The following is a 16620-nucleotide window of genomic DNA, read 5'->3' as shown; positions in this document are numbered from 1 at the left end:
ACACCTCAGTTTATGTGGTTGAGGCAAGCGACTATGCAAAAGTGAGATTTTTGACCTTCAAGTGCAACGGGAACTTGGCACTATTTTTCCAAGCTGACAAGATGCGATATAGGTCCAAATCCTCCCCAGACACCCTAGATAGATGACTGTCATGAGGTAATATTTGCAATTACCCATACTTCACCCAGCCGCAACAGGGACCGTCTAGCCAGTTAATTATAGCTGATCCCAGAGGAAAAGGCCAGCCATTTTATACGGTAACGGTAAAGCTACTTTGCAGGATCGGCCCATCCTCCTTATCCCACCTACTTAATAGGGTTACCTGCCGTAACAAGCCCCCCGACCCACAATGACCCTGCGGCCAAGACTCTCATCGACCTGCCTCTTTCCTATCCATCGTCGGAGATTCATGCATCCTATAGACGAACCAGATGCTCGGGATCCATTGAGGTGCATGTAAAGTCTTTTACTAGCTTGGAAAAAGCAGTAAACTCGGGCTCTGAATACTCCGGCTCACGACTATCGGAGCCACTCTCCGGGGGTTCAGCTATCCCCTGAAGGGAGAGACCTTTCAGGTATAAAGCCTAGCACTTATCTCCTTAGCTCATGCATACACATAACGTATGCGTGCTGCCACTAGCTTCTGCTGTAGCTAGCTGTAAAGGGAGGGCTTTTTCTTGCGTACAAGGCTGCGTATTGGGTTATTAGCTAATTGCACATAAAAAAAAGGAACAAAAGAGCCAAGCAAACCCACCCTTTACCCGCAATGAAGCACCTCATCACGTCAGCCCTGCTCCTCAGCAGGGCCGCCTCGATGCCGAGCGCCTTGCCGGTGAGGCTGTCGACCCGCACGGCCCTCAACTCCCGCCTGGCCAACATCCACGTCGAGATGGACGACAAGCAGGCAGTCGGAGGCGCGCCCATCGACTTCACCTACGGCGCCTGCGACTCGTCCTCGCGCAGCGAATCACACCACGCCGTCGGCCGGGCAGACGGCTCCACGCAAACCGCCGACAGGCGACTCGTCTGGGTGATACCTGAGGACGTCTCGTCGGGCGGGTGCATATCGGCGTGGGCCGGCGGCGGCGGCGACGACGGGCAGCAGCTGGTGGGCCGCAGCGCGCCGCAGACGTTTGACCACGCGGCCATGCGGCGGCGCGACGTCCTGACCAGGCGCGCGCTCGACCCGGTGCGCATGGACGGGTCCAACGGCATCGACGCCAACGGGCCGTGGTTCGAGGGCGTCAGGCTGCTCGAGGACCGGAACGTGAGCGCCGTGGACGCCGAGGCCGCCAAGGGGAAGCGTATCGCCATCGCCGGGGCGGGAATGGCGGGCCTCATGTCGTATCTCGTCCTGTCGCAGGCCGGATTCACGAACCTGGACCTGATCGAGGGCAGCGATCGGATCGGTGGGCGCGTGCAGACAGAGTACCTCTCCGGTGGGCCGTTTGACTATTCGTACCAGGAGATGGGCCCGATGCGGTTCCCGCACCAGATCACCATCGAGGGGGAGGTGTACAACATCTCGGACCATCAGCTCGTTTTTCAACTCGCCGAGGAGATGAATAGGCTCAATGCCGACGGGAACAAGGATCTCAACGTCTCATTCATCCCGTGGATTCAGTCCTCGCAGAACGGCCTTGGGTACTATGACGGCTTCAAACTTCCCTCCGGGCTGCCTCCCACTGTGGCCCAGATAGCAGCAGATCCGTCCTTGGGGCCTCCTGCCGCGCAGCTGGACGGTGAGGCCCTGGCGGTTCTGGCAAAGGTTGGTGAGGTGTTTGGGGACACTGAAGTGATCAAGCAGATTGCGCGAAACTCTTTCAAGGCGTACAAGAACTGGATTAGTGAGAGCTATTCTTCTTTTCCTTTTCCTACTTTCAAGTTTGTGTTTGTTTAATTGTTATTGCTGACATGGCTATAAAAAAAAGAGAATGGGCTTGGCGGGCTTCCCGGTGATCACTGGAGTATTTATGCCTACTTCAAGCACCATCTGGAGGCATCCCTGAACGCCACCGATGCTGTACTCCCCTCTTTATTCGGAAGCTCCAGCGGCACTTTTTGGTCTCTCGTAAGTTGACCGCACGCGAAGTCAGCGGCACCACAAGTATTCCTCGCTCATACAGATCTGAGAGCCGCTTTGCAATTTCCGCCGTGGAATAGCATACTGACTACATTGTGCAACAACACCAGCTCTACGAAACAGTGTACTTCTCCTCCAGCAGCTGGAAGACCATCGACGGTGGTCTGACCCGGCTTCCAAAGTCATTCGTCCCGCACGTGGAGAAGGACCTGCAGCTCAACCGCAAGATCGAGCGCGTGAGCTTCTCCGAGGAGAAGAAGGAGGTGACTCTACAGTGGAAGGGTGCAGGAAGCGAGTTGCAGAGTGCATCCTACGACTACGCGGTCATGGCTGTTCCATTTGTTGTCATGGCCAACTGGAGACTTCCGAGTATGACTGCACGACTACTTGTTCGAGATATTTCTTGTTGAGAGAGAACACCACACTGACATTTTCCTACTTTCGTCTAGAGCTTGGATCCGCCCTCACAAATGCCATCCAAACCCTGCCATCTGTGCCAGCTTGCAAGATAGCTCTCGAGTACAAGACGCGGTTCTGGGAGAAGTTTGAGAATCCCATATATGGTGGCTGCTCGACGACCACAGATATCCCTGGCTTTGAATCGGTCTGCTATCCGTAGGTCACCTATATCTTTTTTTTATTTTTTTTTTATTTTTTTTTTTTTTACCCCATGAACACCCACACGCATCCCGGAATAATATGGAAAGAAGCATGCCAGGACCTGTTTGCTCACCAAGTTAAAAAAAAAAAAAACACCAGATCCTACAACCTCAACGGTACCGGTCCCGCCTCGATCCTGGCGTCCTACAACTTTGAAAGGACGTCTCTTCAGCAGGGCGCGCTCTCAGAAGAGGAGCACGTGCAAAAGGCGGTCGATATCATGACCGAGATACACGGCGACGTGGCGCGCGAGCAGTACACGGGCAACTTCCGCAGGGTCTGCTCGCACCACAACGAGTTCCGCATCGGAGCCTACACGAACCCGATGGCGGGACAGATGGAACTGTACATTCCCGAGTACTTCAAGACTCACAGCAACGTAAGTATCATGTGCGACGGGAGCAGCTACGTCAAAGCCAAGCTGTATAGTATTAAAACGCTAAGAAAATGATTATGTTGGGTGGGATATCTAGATGATCTTTATCGGAGAGCACACTTCGTATACTCATGCCTGGGTTGCTTCGGCGCTCGAGTCTGGTATTCGTGGATCGGTGCAGCTCATGCTCGGTATGTCTGGCCTTCTTACCAACAACAACACTCTGCTCCCCGGGTACTTTTAGAAGCTAATGTTATCATTCATGATTGTAGAGCTTGGGCTTGTCGACGAGGCAAAGGCTGCCGTCGATAAGTGGATGGCTCGATGGATCGATGTGGTAAGTACCTTGGCCCAGTTTGGGACCCCTGACATGAGTTTAAGCTTATTTGATGTCGAGAGTGATTATCTCCGTTGCTGACGATGATCTTGGCTTTTTACATCTACAGTAAAAGAAAAAAAAGAAAGAAAAAAGCTTGAAGGATCTATTAGACATAGACGCGGATTGAAGGGCCTGGTTGGAGTAATGAATTCTGCTGCGCCTTGTCACCAAAAAGGACCGACGGGGTACTCAGCAGTTCTTGGCGAGCTCATAAGTGATGTCTAGGACAGGGATGCAGTCGGAATTTTACTGCAGCTACTGAGCGGAACCACGAATGTTAAAATGAAAATATGCAGCTCAGTTAGACAACCCATTAGTCTAGAACAACTTGATAAATACCCTCTACATTGCGTCTTATTTGCACGCAATGGCTCTCAAGATGGGCAGTAGTTCACAGCTGTCTGTTAATCGAGAAGGATTGAGCTGGAATTGGTGCTTATTGGAGGGTTCAACCCAGTGTACTGTACTCAGAAAAAGAAGGCAGCACTAAGCACAAGGAGTGCGCCAGTCAGATTGTTGGGTTGCTTTCCCTGCTGCCCTGTAATTTATTGCCTGCTAGGGATCCCAGAACCCCAGCCGGGTGGCCTATTACAGTAAGCCGCCAAGTCGCGGCGTACAACGGGAGTTCCACTCTCATATAAAAACCTGGGGCTCTCGGTTTTTACATCCATGTTCATTAGGACTCGCGTGAAAAAAAAAAAGTATTTGGTTTTCTGTATGGTACGGTACATAATGGAATAACAAATCTTAACAACGCAACAAAAGACCCATGCGGAAAAAAAAGAGAAGAAATCTGTCCCTAATTTGCGAACCGGCGACGATAAACAGATAAACACCGAGTTGTTGGGCCCCTCATTCATTGCCCTGGCTCGTAGCCCCTGAGCATACGCAGGAGATACGTTCAAAACCCCACCGAAAAAGCGTTAATATTCAGACAGACAGAACAAAGCAACTCCGCATAGACGGCAATAATCGGAAACTAGCGCAATGAAGGTGTGCGCATATGCGGGATGCCTCCTGTTGATTCCCTTAGCTGCAGCTGCTCCTATACTTTCAACACCCTCTGCCTCTGCCTCTGATTATGGCGTTCAGGGCGGCATGGGTTACCCGCCTGCTTCAACTAATCGGGTTCCAATAGACTCGGCGAACTATCCTTATGACCAGTTCCCTCAGACCCAGACCCAGACAAATACTATACAACCAGGAAAGAATCGATGCATGAGCCTCAAAGCTCGATCGTTCAGTTTCAGCACGCTGGTCGATATTTGGAAAAACCCAGCAAAGTATTCATCCAACTCGCATGATTGCAATGGAGGATTGAGCAATTCTAGAACTAGTTCTAGCATGTATTGAAGTTCAGCTTTAGAGATAACTCTAATGAATAGGCATTGACCGCAGTTTCTGAAAGCTGAAAGGTTTGGCATGAAGTTTGGGGAGAATATGGGTTGGAATACGTCTATATCGCCTAGGTGGGGGGAAAAAAAAGAAAAGAAAACTTCATTTAGCGTTAACCCACCCTATTCATGCATCTTGTTTGGCTTTCAATGTAAACATCAAGAGTCCTGAAGCAGATTCTCTTCGTTCTCTGCGCTATATTCTATACAATCATCGTGCTCAAGATTGCACAAGCCTTACATACTCCGTACATAGTATTATGGTGAAGGTGGCAGCGTGACGAGGACCGTTCCGGGATGGACCGGGGCCGGATGTATGAGGCTAAAATAGAGATCGCCGCGAGGGCTCGGATGGAGAACCAAAGGCGTCGCGGGTAATTCGGCCGGCTCAAGACGTGTCGAAAACGTACGCAGATCACATCAACATTCGGCCGAGTTCCGGCGGGTGGCGTTTTGTAAGCGGACGCCGCCAAACTCTGCATTTCAGGTCTGCTTTTGTTTATTGCGCATGACATATTACGCAGTAAAGTAGCGCATTTTTGGCATTTTTGAATGGGTCGATAAAGATCCCTCGTCCTTACTCTGGTATGGTTGTGGTACCAAGTGCTTGACGAGTCGGGGCCAGTGTAGCATTGACGTCAATGTAGGGACGAAAACAAAGCAGAAAAAGGAGACAAATAAACAAAAAACTGTAAGGGTCAAATTAAAAAAAAAAAAAAGCCCGCTTAGCGGCCAAGCAATCCTTGAAAGGGACGCGTTGATTCAAACCCCACCAACCCTTTTCTGGTCAGTTACATGAATCGCGCACAGCGAGGAAATCAAGGCACCAAGTTGATTGATTTCAACACTGCGCACCCTCGCTTGATAATACTGCGATAAGTAATAGCAGTTTGAGATTGGGGGAACGTAGGGGCTAGCGCACGTAATCGCTCCACTGACAGCCCTGAGCTATGTCATTACGGGGCCATATCTTCTATGTGGGTTCCGAGCCACAGCTGTGGGATCAACCAGGTTGCAAAAGGGTCCATCCAATCAGACGGTCGTCGATTGAAAATAACATGGACGTTTGTGAGGACGGAAAAGAGCCCGAAGGGTTTATTACTGCCAAGCTACGTAAAAGAATGAGTTATTCGAGGGAGCCGAGGATAATTTGTTTGATTGAAGGAGAAAAAAAAAAAAAAAAAACACTGTGATAATTGTGGCTTTGCGTAAATTCCCCTTGCAAATGGAGTGCCGTTGGTTTCTTGCCCAATCTGGATGACCGAGGTATCCTTCATTTTGATGCTATCCAATAACACGAAAAGAAACAATCCCGGCGTAGTCCGTACATGGGAAGGCACTGTAAAATTCTTCGGTTGCCGACGCTTCATTAAATCTCTCTCCGTTCTCACGTGCTCAAGTCTCACGCGACTCAGCCTGAACGAGCTGCTCGTAGATTTGGTACGGTAAAAGCTACCTTACCTATCTCTTGCAATCCGTACCTACCTACTCACTCACCTACCATACCTAGCTCCTTATCTTAGTTGGTTGCATTTATCTCCAGCTGATGATGCAGCTATCCCGCAATTTTCAACCTCTCACCGATATGCAGATTATCTTACATATAGAATTTGTGCAACTCGTCATCTCAAGACAACCAACCCATCCAACAACCACCATTCATTAATATGTTCATGTTCCTTCTATTTTCCGCAACCTCCCTACTAGTGGACCCTCTCCCACCCCAAAGTTTCCGAACGACACAACCCGCATCAATTGTCTTGGCCCTTCACCAGTGCCCATGTACAAAGCTGTGGGCTTGATTGGGAGATATCCACACCGAAGCGGGCTGATGTGACGTGCCCAGAATCAGATGCAAAGAGGTCAGGGATTCCCACGCGATCTTATGGTATCCTAGTTGAGTGAACTGTAGGGACCTGATTAGTTCCCATACAAAGTTGTTGCACTTTCTTTGCCGATTTATCGCCTGCTTCCTCCCTACACATTTCTCTCTTGCGTTTTCTTTATTTTTGCTTTTCTTTTCTTTTTAGCACCAACCATCAGCAGCGCCTCGTCGATTGCGACCTTAACCCCTCGCAAACGACTTCGCATGGAGTAAAGTTCACTTCGTCCAATCCTTCCCCCTTCCTCCCCTCATCCTATACCATCTCCCAGGGACATTTGTTTTTTCCCCCCTGCTGCGACTACTTGTAATTGCTTGACCTTGTCTCTCAAGGGCAACAGTGCAACAACAGCCAAAATGTCGCAAAAGCAGGTGACATCGGACGACAGCTTGGCAGGCAATGCTTTTGCTACCGGCAGCCAACCTATGAACGACAGCAACAAAGACCTCGCCGGCATGCACCGGTCGCACAGCGGCATGGACAGCAACGATTCGGCTAACCAGGCGCTCGAGTCCCTGGGCTACAAGCCGGAGTTGCAACGAAACCGCTCGACATGGCAGGTGGCCTTCATGTCTTTTGTCCTCGCCTCGATTCCCTACGGCCTTGCGACCACCATGTTCTACCCCTTGATCGGCGGTGGTCCTGTCGACATCATCTGGGGATGGGTCCTCGTGTCACTGATCATCATCTGCGTCGCCGCCTCCCTCGGAGAAATCACCAGCGTCTATCCCACCGCCGGAGGTGTCTACTACCAGGCCTTTATGCTGGCTGATCCCAGCTGGCGCCGCGCCGCATCTTGGATCTGTGGCTGGCTGTACGTCGTCGGAAACATCACTATCACCCTGGCCGTCAACTTTGGTACCACGCTATTTTTCGTCGCCTGCATCAATGTTTTCAAGTATGACGTTGACGGGGTTCCTACGGGAATCTTTGACGCGCAGCCGTACCAAGTCTTCCTTATATTCCTCGGCCTCACTCTACTCTGCAACGCGGTCTCTTCTCTTGGCAACAAGTGGCTGCCAGTCCTGGATGTGGGTCATCCCCTCAATCTTTTTGCGTTTTGCTCCCTTGGTTCCCCGGATCCAGCTGAATTGCAATTACCGCGGGAACATGGTTATACTGACTCGTGACCCCTAAATTCCTATAGACTGCTGCCATTTTCTGGACCTTTGCTGGCGTCATTGCCATTACGATTACAGTCCTTGCTCTTGCCAAGGGCGGTCGTCGTGATGCTGCGTTTGTCTTTGGCCACTTTGAGACAAACTCTGGCTGGCCCGCAGGCTGGTCTTTTTGCGTTGGTCTGTTGCACGCTGGATACGCGACCTCGTCGACGGGAATGATTATCTCGTAAGATTGATTGCATCCCGTGAACTTTCCTACAAAGGACGCATTGAAACAGGCATTGCTAACCCTTGTTACAAATAAAGCATGTGTGAGGAGGTGCGCATGCCCTCGACCCAGGTTCCCAAGGCTATGGTCGCTACCGTTGTGCTCAACACCTTTGCCGGTCTCTTATTCATGATCCCCTTGGTCTTTGTCCTTCCCGACATCCAGTACCTGATCGGCCTCGCGTCTGGCCAGCCCGTTCCCGAGATCATCCTCGCCGCCGTCGGCTCACCCGGTGCTGCGATTGCGCTGCTCATGCCCCTGCTTGTCCTGGCCATCATTTGCGGCATCGGCTGCACGACGGCCGCCTCCCGCTGCACTTGGGCTTTTGCTCGTGACGGTGCTATCCCTGGCGCCAAGTGGTGGCGCGTCATCAACGAGAAGCTCGACGTACCTTTGAACGCCATGATGCTCTCGATGGCCGTGCAGATCATTCTCGGTCTCATCTACTTTGGCTCGTCAGCTGCCTTCAACGCCTTCTCCGGCGTCGGTGTCATCTGCCTCACGGCCTCGTACGCAACCCCGATCGCCATCAACCTGTTCAAGGGTCGCAAGGCTACCGCCGACGCCAAGTTCCAGCTTGGCCGCATGGGAGTATTTTGCAACATTGTCGCCCTCGCCTGGTCTGCGCTCGCCATGCCGCTCTTCTGCATGCCGAGCTACCTGCCCGTCACGCCCGAGACGGTCAACTACGCGCCAGTGGTCTTTGTCGCCGCCACCCTCGTGTCTGGTGTGTGGTACATCATGTGGGGAAGGAAGAACTACGCCGGCCCTCCTGTTCAGGAGGCGTACAACTAGAGCGTTGTGTCGATGTGTTTTTTTTTTCCCCCGAGTGAAGATGAAAGGGTGAGTGGGGGCAGCGGAAAATATCACGGCTTTTTGACAGTCTGACAGAGGCCGTCAAATCCCTACCGTCTCCTTATTTGAAATGCTTGGTGCAAGTATACAAAGTTGGCACCCGAAAGGGTCCAAGGATTGAGCGAGTCGGGGGTTTGGAATTTTCTTTAGATACAGATACCCTAAGAGGCATTGCGAAGGAGGAGTCTAGGTGTTGGATCGTGCCGGGGAGAGCAGTACTGGCTTTTATGTTTTTGCTAAAAGGAAATGATACCCAGTTGTTTAGTTTTCAATCCAACATTTAAACTCGGAAAGAGACCCCACCCTGCATGAGAATCAGCAGATGTGATTTTTTTTTCTTGCCTTGGCATCCCAGTATTGAACCATGCCCGTCTCATGGTCGGGGGGGTTTTTTTCTTCTACAATTCAATCCAGTCCCACCGACGAGTGCTCCAAACTTTAATATCGCCCGACGCGAGATGCCTTTGGGTATGAAGGGTTGAGTCAAAGCCAACTGTAACCTCGTATTCTCGCTATACGGCGCTTCCTTGCGGCGCATGCTCTCTGCCCAGCATTGTTTTGGGTGAGGGGGTAAAAATCTAATTATTTTTTATTTTTCTTTTCGTGTATAGACGAGCTATCTTGCATTTCCTTTGAGCTCTTGATTGAAGCTATGGTACCATTTCAAGACTCTTAGATAAGGTAATTTACTCGTTCTAGAATAGTAGGTTAAGAGGCAATTTAGGTGACTTTCGTTGATCCCAACAGTCCAACGCGCTCTGCAGCGTCGGTCCAATTGCAGCACCAGAATCCATTGGTTCCCGAGTTTCGCCCCACCTCAGCTGATACCTTGATGGCCCACAACGAATGAGCAAGTTTCACCGCAAAGCTCAACCCGTTATCGGATCTTTCTACTTACCAGATGGTCTCTTGAGTTTTGCTAACTTAATATCAACTCTATTTGGAACTTGGGGAGAATTCAAATCTACCTTGTTTACCTTGTGGACTCCTTCTCGGAATGAACATTGACCACTGGTCTCTCTGCTCCAAATCACAGATATAACCGAGAAGCTCCGTTATTGCTTGAGATTCGCGAATACCCCGAATCTCGGAACCAACAACTACACAACCCACTCTTTCTTTCCAAAGGAAAAAAAAAAGACTCCTAGCATCAAAAGATTCAAAATGGGCGGCGGCAACAACCCGCCGGGATTCCCTCACTCCAACCCCACACTCAGCTACTGGCAGGACCCTCCACACAAGATCGCCAACCACCGCACCACGGAGACCATCCCGGATCAGACATGGGACTACGTTATCGTCGGCTCGGGAGTGTCGGGCGCCGCGACCGCCTTCAAGCTGCTGAGCCGTGATCCGTCACTCAAAGTTATCATGCTTGAGGCCCGGACCGCCGCTTCCGGAGCCTCGGGACGTAACGGTGGCCACTGCCGGCCGGGGTGGTGGTTGCACTTTAGGCTGTACGCAACCACGTTTGGCGTTGACGAGGCGCTAAAGTTTGAGGCCTTGGAGGAGGGTACCGTCCAGGACATTGCGGATTTCGTGAGGGAGCACCAGGTGGACAATGACTTCCAGGACGTCGAGACGGCAGACATCTTTGTCACGGCGGCGGGCTGGGAGGACGCCCTGGCGCAGCTGGAGTTCCGGGAGGAGGTGAGACGGCAGACTGAGGGTGATCGCGGCTCGCAAGTGAAGAAGAAGGTCTTGCATGGCGACGAGGCTAGGAGGCATGTCGGCATGCCAGACGTCCAAGGCGCGATTGTGTACCCCGCACACGCGCAGAACCCGTATCTACTGGTGTGTCGGATGTTGGAGCTGGCTATGGACAAGGGGCTGAACTTACAGACAAACACGCCCGCATTGGCTGTTAAGCAGGAAGACGGCGGGTTGTGGACGGTAGACACGGATCGGGGAAAGGTCAGGGCCCGCAACGTCGTGCTCGCCACCAACGCATACAGCAACAGCCTGCACGCGGGTCTCGCGGACACCAAGTTCCTCGTCCCCGCGCGCAGCCAGGTGGCGGCGCTCCGACCGGGCAAATCGATGGACTCGAACTTCCTCTTTGGTCGCAGTGGCGGGCCGTGCGACGTGCCGACTGGCGACTACTTCATGACGGCACCACGGGGCTCTCGCGGAGAGGGAGACGTGCTCTGGGGTGGCGGGCGTAGCGTGTCCGAGACGAGTGAGGTAGGCATCACCGACGACTCGAGTGTCAACGAGCATGTGGCGTCTTACCTGCACCGGGCACCGGCCATATTCTACGGTGCTGAGAACTGGGGACGCGACAAGGACGGGGGGAGAGGCGACAGCGTCGTGCGCGACTGGACTGGCATCACTTGCTACACCCCCGACACGCTGCCGCTGGTCGGGGCGGCGCCGGGTGAGCCTGGCCTATGGATGACGATCGGGATGAATGGACACGGCATGGCAATGGCTTTTCGGTGCGCAGAGGCGCTGGTGCAGACCATGTTGGGCGACAAGGGGGGAGAAATGCCAGATTGGTTCCCCAAGTGCATGCGGCTGGAGCGAGCGTGGGAGAAACCAAAGATCAACGTCAACACTGCGTGGTTTACCGATTCTTCCTGAGCGGCGGGTCAATAGCTCCTTGACATCGTTTAAAAAAAAGCCGTCCACAGAAGTTTACTGCCAAGAGATGTTGCCTCGTATATCTAGGTAGATACTTTGTGGGCCCGGCTGATCCCGGCTTGCTGGCTTGTTCATGCAGATAGCAGCAATCTTGGTCCTTCCTGATCAGACCATTGAATCAAGGTTGAGAAACACGCTGCTGAGGTTGGAACGTTGCTTGGTCAGGGGGGTATATTACACTTTTCTCTATACAGTAATGAGATTTCTGCAGTGCCGGTAGGTACAGTTGTAATAATAATAACCCCAGTGCCGAAATTATTTTCTTTCCTTTTAAAGCTTGGTAAAATCAAAGTCCACTCAAGACATGGGAGCCAGGCATGTGTTATCCATAGATTCATTTAATAGGCCTGTAGAGTAAGCCGAGCCTTTTGGGATTAGTCTGCATCTATGATGCGGAGTATCTTGGTTGCACGGGCAAAGAATATCGGAAAAGGAAATTGCGTCCCATTCCCATCGGGACTGGGCCCCGAAGTGGCAGGAGTGTTGTATGGTATGTTTGGTTTTTTGCCAAGACGTTGGAAAGGGCTATGCTCACGAGGAATCGTCCAACCAATCAATAAAATCGTGGGCGAGCTGAGGTTGCAGCTGTGGGGTATCCAAGAGGTAGGTGTGACTATGTGACATTACCTTGTGGAGCCCCTGAAAAGAGACCCTCCCCTGGTGCCGACCAAGGCGCTCGGCAAGAGGTACCCGGATTTGCTTGCAGATTTGGCGGCTGGGATCTTGTACCCGGAGAGAACTTGTGCCTTGACCACACTCAGTTTTACTTTAAATTGATGAATTTCACAGGATACCCCGGCCAAGACTTTCGCCCAAGCAGAGATCCACGTGGTTACGAATACCAATATCATTTTCGCTGATGCCACTCGAGAGAGGGGGGGGGGCCCAGGAGGACAGGAAGAGGAGCTGCAATGTTCCTTGAATTTGCCTGGACCACCATTGAACTCGGCTGTATATGCCGTTGCGACTACCAGCTGGGCCGTCTACGACATCAGAGTACTGTATGGTCATGTAATGTCACAATGTGTTGTAATCCCTGGGCAATGCCAAGATGCCGCTCGGATACAGCAGGTAAGTAGGTAGTAGGTATATAATAAAGAGATGGTAGGTGGTTGTGGTTGTTCATTGTCATGTTTACCCTTTCTCTTGGTCAACCGCTGTCGTCGCCTTGCCTTGTCATATCCTGCATCGCATCGCACAATCCAGACTACGTCTTCATCAAGGCTTAATTGACTTGATTTGATTCGACTCGACCACACCAGAGAACTCTCTCAACCCCTGAAAATGAGGTTCGGAATCTCCAGCTGGGCCATGCCCGCAGTGGCACTGGCGGCGGTCGGCGGTGCAGTTGCCCAGGCCACCAGCGGTCCCCTCAACATTATCACCATGAACGTTGCGGGTCTGCCGGCCATCTTCAACGGCAATGATGTCCCTGGCGACAAGGCAACCAACAGCCGCAACATCGGCGGCAAGTTGTCCCAGTACGGCTATGACCTGGTCCACGTCCAGGAGGACTTCAACTACCACGCATACATCTACGAAACCAACAAGCACCCCTTCCGCACGGCAACATCGGGCGGTGTCCCCTTTGGCTCGGGCTTGAACAGCATGTCCAACTACGACTGGATCGACTTTGAGCGCATCAAGTGGGACGTGTGCAGCAACGCGTCGGGCGCCGACTGCCTCACCCCCAAGGGCTTCACCTTCATGAGGCTTCGCGTCTCCGAGGGAGTCTATATCGACTGCTACAACGTCCACGCCGACGCGGGAAGCCTGGACGAAGACATGGCAGCTCGCAACGCCAACCTGCGCCAGGTTTCGGACGCCATCAAGGCCCGTAGCGAGGGCAACGCCGTGATCGTCTTTGGCGACACCAACAGCCGCTACACTCGTATCCCCGATGGAATCACCGTCTTCCGTCTCCAGAACGGCATGACGGACCCTTGGGTCGAGCTGATCCGCGGTGGCGTCGAGCCCACGGTGGAGTCGCTCTGCAGCAACCCTAGCACCACCAACAACTGCGAAACCGTCGACAAGGTCTTCTACCGCTCCAGCCCTACCGTGTCCCTCAAGGCCAAGGAGTGGAACTACGTCAGCAACAAGTTCCTGCAGGACAATGGCGACCTGCTCTCGGACCACAACCCCATCGCCGTCAACTTTGACTGGTCTGTCGGCTCGTCCCTGCGCAAGTCGGACGAGTTCGGTGGTCCCCACGGGACCTTCTTCAGCGACGTTCCTACCCTGGCCGCCAAGGGTCGCGTACCCAAGGTGTCGGCAATCCAGCTCCGCGGCGCCAACCGCCTCGATTGGGTCTCGGTCACGCTGGCCGACGGCTCCAGCACGGCGCACGGTGGCTCGGGCGGCAAGTCCAGCGACCTCGCCCTCGCGGCAAACGAGTTCTGGACCGGTGCTACTCTGTGCCGCGGTCAGCGCGACGGCCGCACCCGCAACTTTTACATCAAGGCCACCACCAGCACCGGTCGCACCGTCCAGTCGGGTACCACCACCTCGGACTGCCAGAACTTTACGGCGCCGGCCGGCTGGCAGATCGTCGGCTTCGCGGGCAGGAAGGGCGATGAGCTTGACAGGCTATCTTTTGTTTACGCGCCGCAGTAAATTTGGGGAAGAGTCGGAAAGAAGGATAAGATATGAACTCATGATGGATCTTTTTGTGGCTTTCTCAGCGGAGGGACGGAAAGTAGTGTACATATTTTATGGTCCCTCGCCTGTCTTTGCAACGATCACCATCTCCTTTGTTTAATGTATAGTCATTTAATTTTCAATGCATATATTTTACTGATCACCCTGTGTGTGTGGTTTTTTTTTCGTCTATATTGCTTGGTCATAAGTCAATGATTTCGTATCTCTAGTCGTGCTGAAGAGGATATCGAGGTATTTTGCCATGAATAGCCACGGTTCCGGTCGCGTGCATGCCTCTTTGTCAACCCACACTGAAGTTATGTTGCCTCCCTCGAAGCTGCTGATGGAATATGAGCAGGCTCTGGAGCAGCAATTTCCCTAGCAGCAGCCTCTCGAGAAGCATCACCCCCAGAAGCAACATTTCCAAGCACAACTACGCCAGGAGCAGCCTCGACAGCAGCAGCATCCCCAGCCGCAACCCCGTCCACCGGCCGCAACTTCCGCAACCTCCGCATCACTCCATGCACCCACCTCCCCGCCAGCCGCACCAACCCATCTCGGCGCCGCCACAGCGCGACGCTGGCGGGCATGACGAACCCTGCAGCGATCTGAAAGGCGATGGAGAGCCAAAAGAGGGCGTCGCGGGTGGCGAAGGGCGCCATGACGGCGAGCAGGGTCGACAGGCTCAGCCACGCGACCGCGTTGGTGGTCAGCAGGATGTTGCTGCTGCTGCTCATGTCCTCCTGGTTCCAGACGTCGTCGTCGTTCCCGCTCGGGGGGTGCCGGAACGTGGTCCCGACGTGGCCCGCGTGCCCGATAAAGTCCATCAGCAGCAGCATGATCCCCAGGCTGTAAAAGTCGGGCGCGTGCGCCTCGCGCGCGTCGGCCGGCTCCAGCCGCGATCGGATCAGAAGCCGCAGCAGCGTCGGACCCCGCGTCAGCGTGCTGAAGGCGAAGAGCCCCGCCGAGTAGAGCTTGATGCGGAGTTGTCTGTTGCGTCTTTTGGCGAGTTTGGGGTGGATGGGTTTTTTGGCCGTCATTCTTTTGTCTTGGGTTTGTTCATTGGATATTTTTGACTGTGGTTCTCTTTTCTATTTCCTTTTACAATACTTGTCTTGCTGTTGTGTTTTCGAATATCATGTTTTCTGGCTTTACTGACAGTGAAACGGCAAAATGTCTACTATTGAAGCAGACAACAAGTTTTCACAATGCGAGAATAAAAAGTCGGCATTCTCAATCACCGCACGATATGCGGACTTTCCATGCTAGCTTGATCATGGATGAGAGACAAGGGTTCTTGGCAGCTTACATGACGTGTGACACCATGAGCACAAAGATTGGTTGATGATCGGGGCTAATACGATACTGTTTTGGGAATTTGTCAGGAAACGCTCAGGCGTTCGTCTGCTCGGCTGCGTAAACCGTGTTGCATTTGAAGCTCTCTTTGTATTCATTTCATCGGCGTTAACAACATCCCACTACGGTTATTTTGTCACATATCTCTATGGCGAAACACTCAAGCCCCAAGGCGAGCGGCTGAAGACTTGGCATTATAGGTAAGGCGGAGAATGGAATGTCGGCTGCGTATTGTTTACTTAATCCGGGCAAATTGAGTGTAGATTTTGGAATCATCGAATGGTATAAAGCAAACCCAACCCACGCCGCCATCAGCAAGTATAAATATCAAAGAGGGTTGCCATGTTGATAATCTGGGTGAAAGATTCCCGTCGGAAACAAGACTCTTGGCCATCACCGACAGCTATACCTCGCTTATTTCCACTTTATAATGATGCTGACCACCCATTTGCTAATTTGGTAGGAATCTGCTGCGATGGAATCTGGAGCCGTGCGGAGGCATATTGGTCGAGTTCGGGATTTTGATCAACTTCGGACACGAATAAGCCGATTTCACAAACGCAAATACGACATCTGTCGTGATGGGATACTCACCTCGAGTTATCAAGGCGTTCGTGGAATTTAATGGCCGAGATGGTCCTGTGGTGTCTCTATCTTGAAACATCAAAGCCTACCAAAATCTTCCCTAACTTGTCCGCGCCCTACCACTGAGCCTTTGGATATTTCGTCATATCACCATCGATATGCCATCGCTTTCAAAGAAGAAAGAAGGAGCCGATATTAGCCACCAAAAAACAGGCCAGTGACGAAAACACACTCAAGCCAGCCATCTTTCGCGGCCTCACATATATTGGCCTATTTTGCCTTCACAGCCCGCCAAAGAGCTCCAAGAAGATCAAGGTTTCGTTTGGCGAGTACCTTTGGGTGTGCAATGTATAAGTGGCGTCTTTGTCCCCCTCTCA

General features: G+C 52.4%; 6 protein-coding genes across 6 annotated transcripts; 5 read left to right on the top strand and 1 right to left on the bottom strand.

Moving 5' to 3' along the window:
* Window positions 1–766: 766 nt before the first annotated feature.
* On the top strand, window positions 767–3809 carry PgNI_04134 (uncharacterized protein; the record flags this gene model as incomplete). Its single annotated transcript, XM_031124185.1, has 8 exons — window positions 767–1847; window positions 1932–2071; window positions 2194–2452; window positions 2533–2698; window positions 2843–3122; window positions 3217–3310; window positions 3392–3456; window positions 3566–3809. The coding sequence occupies 8 exons, from the start codon at window positions 767–769 to the stop codon at window positions 3566–3568; spliced, it is 2088 nt and encodes a 695-aa protein (XP_030985417.1). The 3' UTR covers window positions 3569–3809.
* A 907-nt stretch (window positions 3810–4716) lies between these two features.
* On the top strand, window positions 4717–4851 carry PgNI_04133 (uncharacterized protein; the record flags this gene model as incomplete). The annotated part of the gene is made up of 1 exon (XM_031124184.1): window positions 4717–4851. The coding sequence occupies one exon, from the start codon at window positions 4717–4719 to the stop codon at window positions 4849–4851; it is 135 nt and encodes a 44-aa protein (XP_030985410.1).
* Window positions 4852–6429: 1578 nt separating this feature from the next.
* PgNI_04132 (uncharacterized protein) lies at window positions 6430–9309 on the top strand. Its single transcript, XM_031124183.1, has 3 exons — window positions 6430–7806; window positions 7923–8122; window positions 8203–9309. Exons 1-3 carry the CDS (start codon window positions 7132–7134, stop codon window positions 8957–8959), a joined length of 1632 nt encoding a protein of 543 aa, XP_030985411.1. The 5' UTR covers window positions 6430–7131; the 3' UTR covers window positions 8960–9309.
* An 874-nt stretch (window positions 9310–10183) lies between these two features.
* Window positions 10184–11602, top strand: PgNI_04131 (uncharacterized protein; the record flags this gene model as incomplete). The annotated part of the gene is made up of 1 exon (XM_031124182.1): window positions 10184–11602. The coding sequence occupies one exon, from the start codon at window positions 10184–10186 to the stop codon at window positions 11600–11602; it is 1419 nt and encodes a 472-aa protein (XP_030985412.1).
* A 1111-nt stretch (window positions 11603–12713) lies between these two features.
* Window positions 12714–14278, top strand: PgNI_04130 (uncharacterized protein; the record flags this gene model as incomplete). Its single annotated transcript, XM_031124181.1, has 2 exons — window positions 12714–12733; window positions 12925–14278. 2 exons carry the CDS (start codon window positions 12714–12716, stop codon window positions 14276–14278), a joined length of 1374 nt encoding a protein of 457 aa, XP_030985413.1.
* Window positions 14279–14619: 341 nt separating this feature from the next.
* Window positions 14620–15342, bottom strand: PgNI_04129 (uncharacterized protein; the record flags this gene model as incomplete). The annotated part of the gene is made up of 1 exon (XM_031124180.1): window positions 14620–15342. One exon carries the CDS (start codon window positions 15340–15342, stop codon window positions 14620–14622), a length of 723 nt encoding a protein of 240 aa, XP_030984129.1.
* Between the last annotated feature and the right edge of the window lie 1278 nt (window positions 15343–16620).

This window comes from Pyricularia grisea, assembly GCF_004355905.1.
Source record: "Pyricularia grisea strain NI907 chromosome Unknown Pyricularia_grisea_NI907_Scaffold_2, whole genome shotgun sequence".
Lineage (NCBI taxonomy): Eukaryota > Fungi > Ascomycota > Sordariomycetes > Magnaporthales > Pyriculariaceae > Pyricularia > Pyricularia grisea.
Note: the sequence above shows the minus strand (reverse complement) of the source record. Positions and strands in the feature narration are given on the sequence as shown.

Excerpts from the sequence above, each read along its gene's own strand:
- PgNI_04132 (XM_031124183.1), top strand. The coding sequence starts at position 7,132 with ATGTCGCAAAAGCAGGTGACATCGGACGACAGCTTGGCAGGCAATGCT. Across the intron at positions 7,807-7,922 it reads AGTGGCTGCCAGTCCTGGAT|ACTGCTGCCATTTTCTGGAC; the intron begins GTGGGTCATCCC and ends AAATTCCTATAG. Across the intron at positions 8,123-8,202 it reads TCGACGGGAATGATTATCTC|CATGTGTGAGGAGGTGCGCA; the intron begins GTAAGATTGATT and ends TTACAAATAAAG.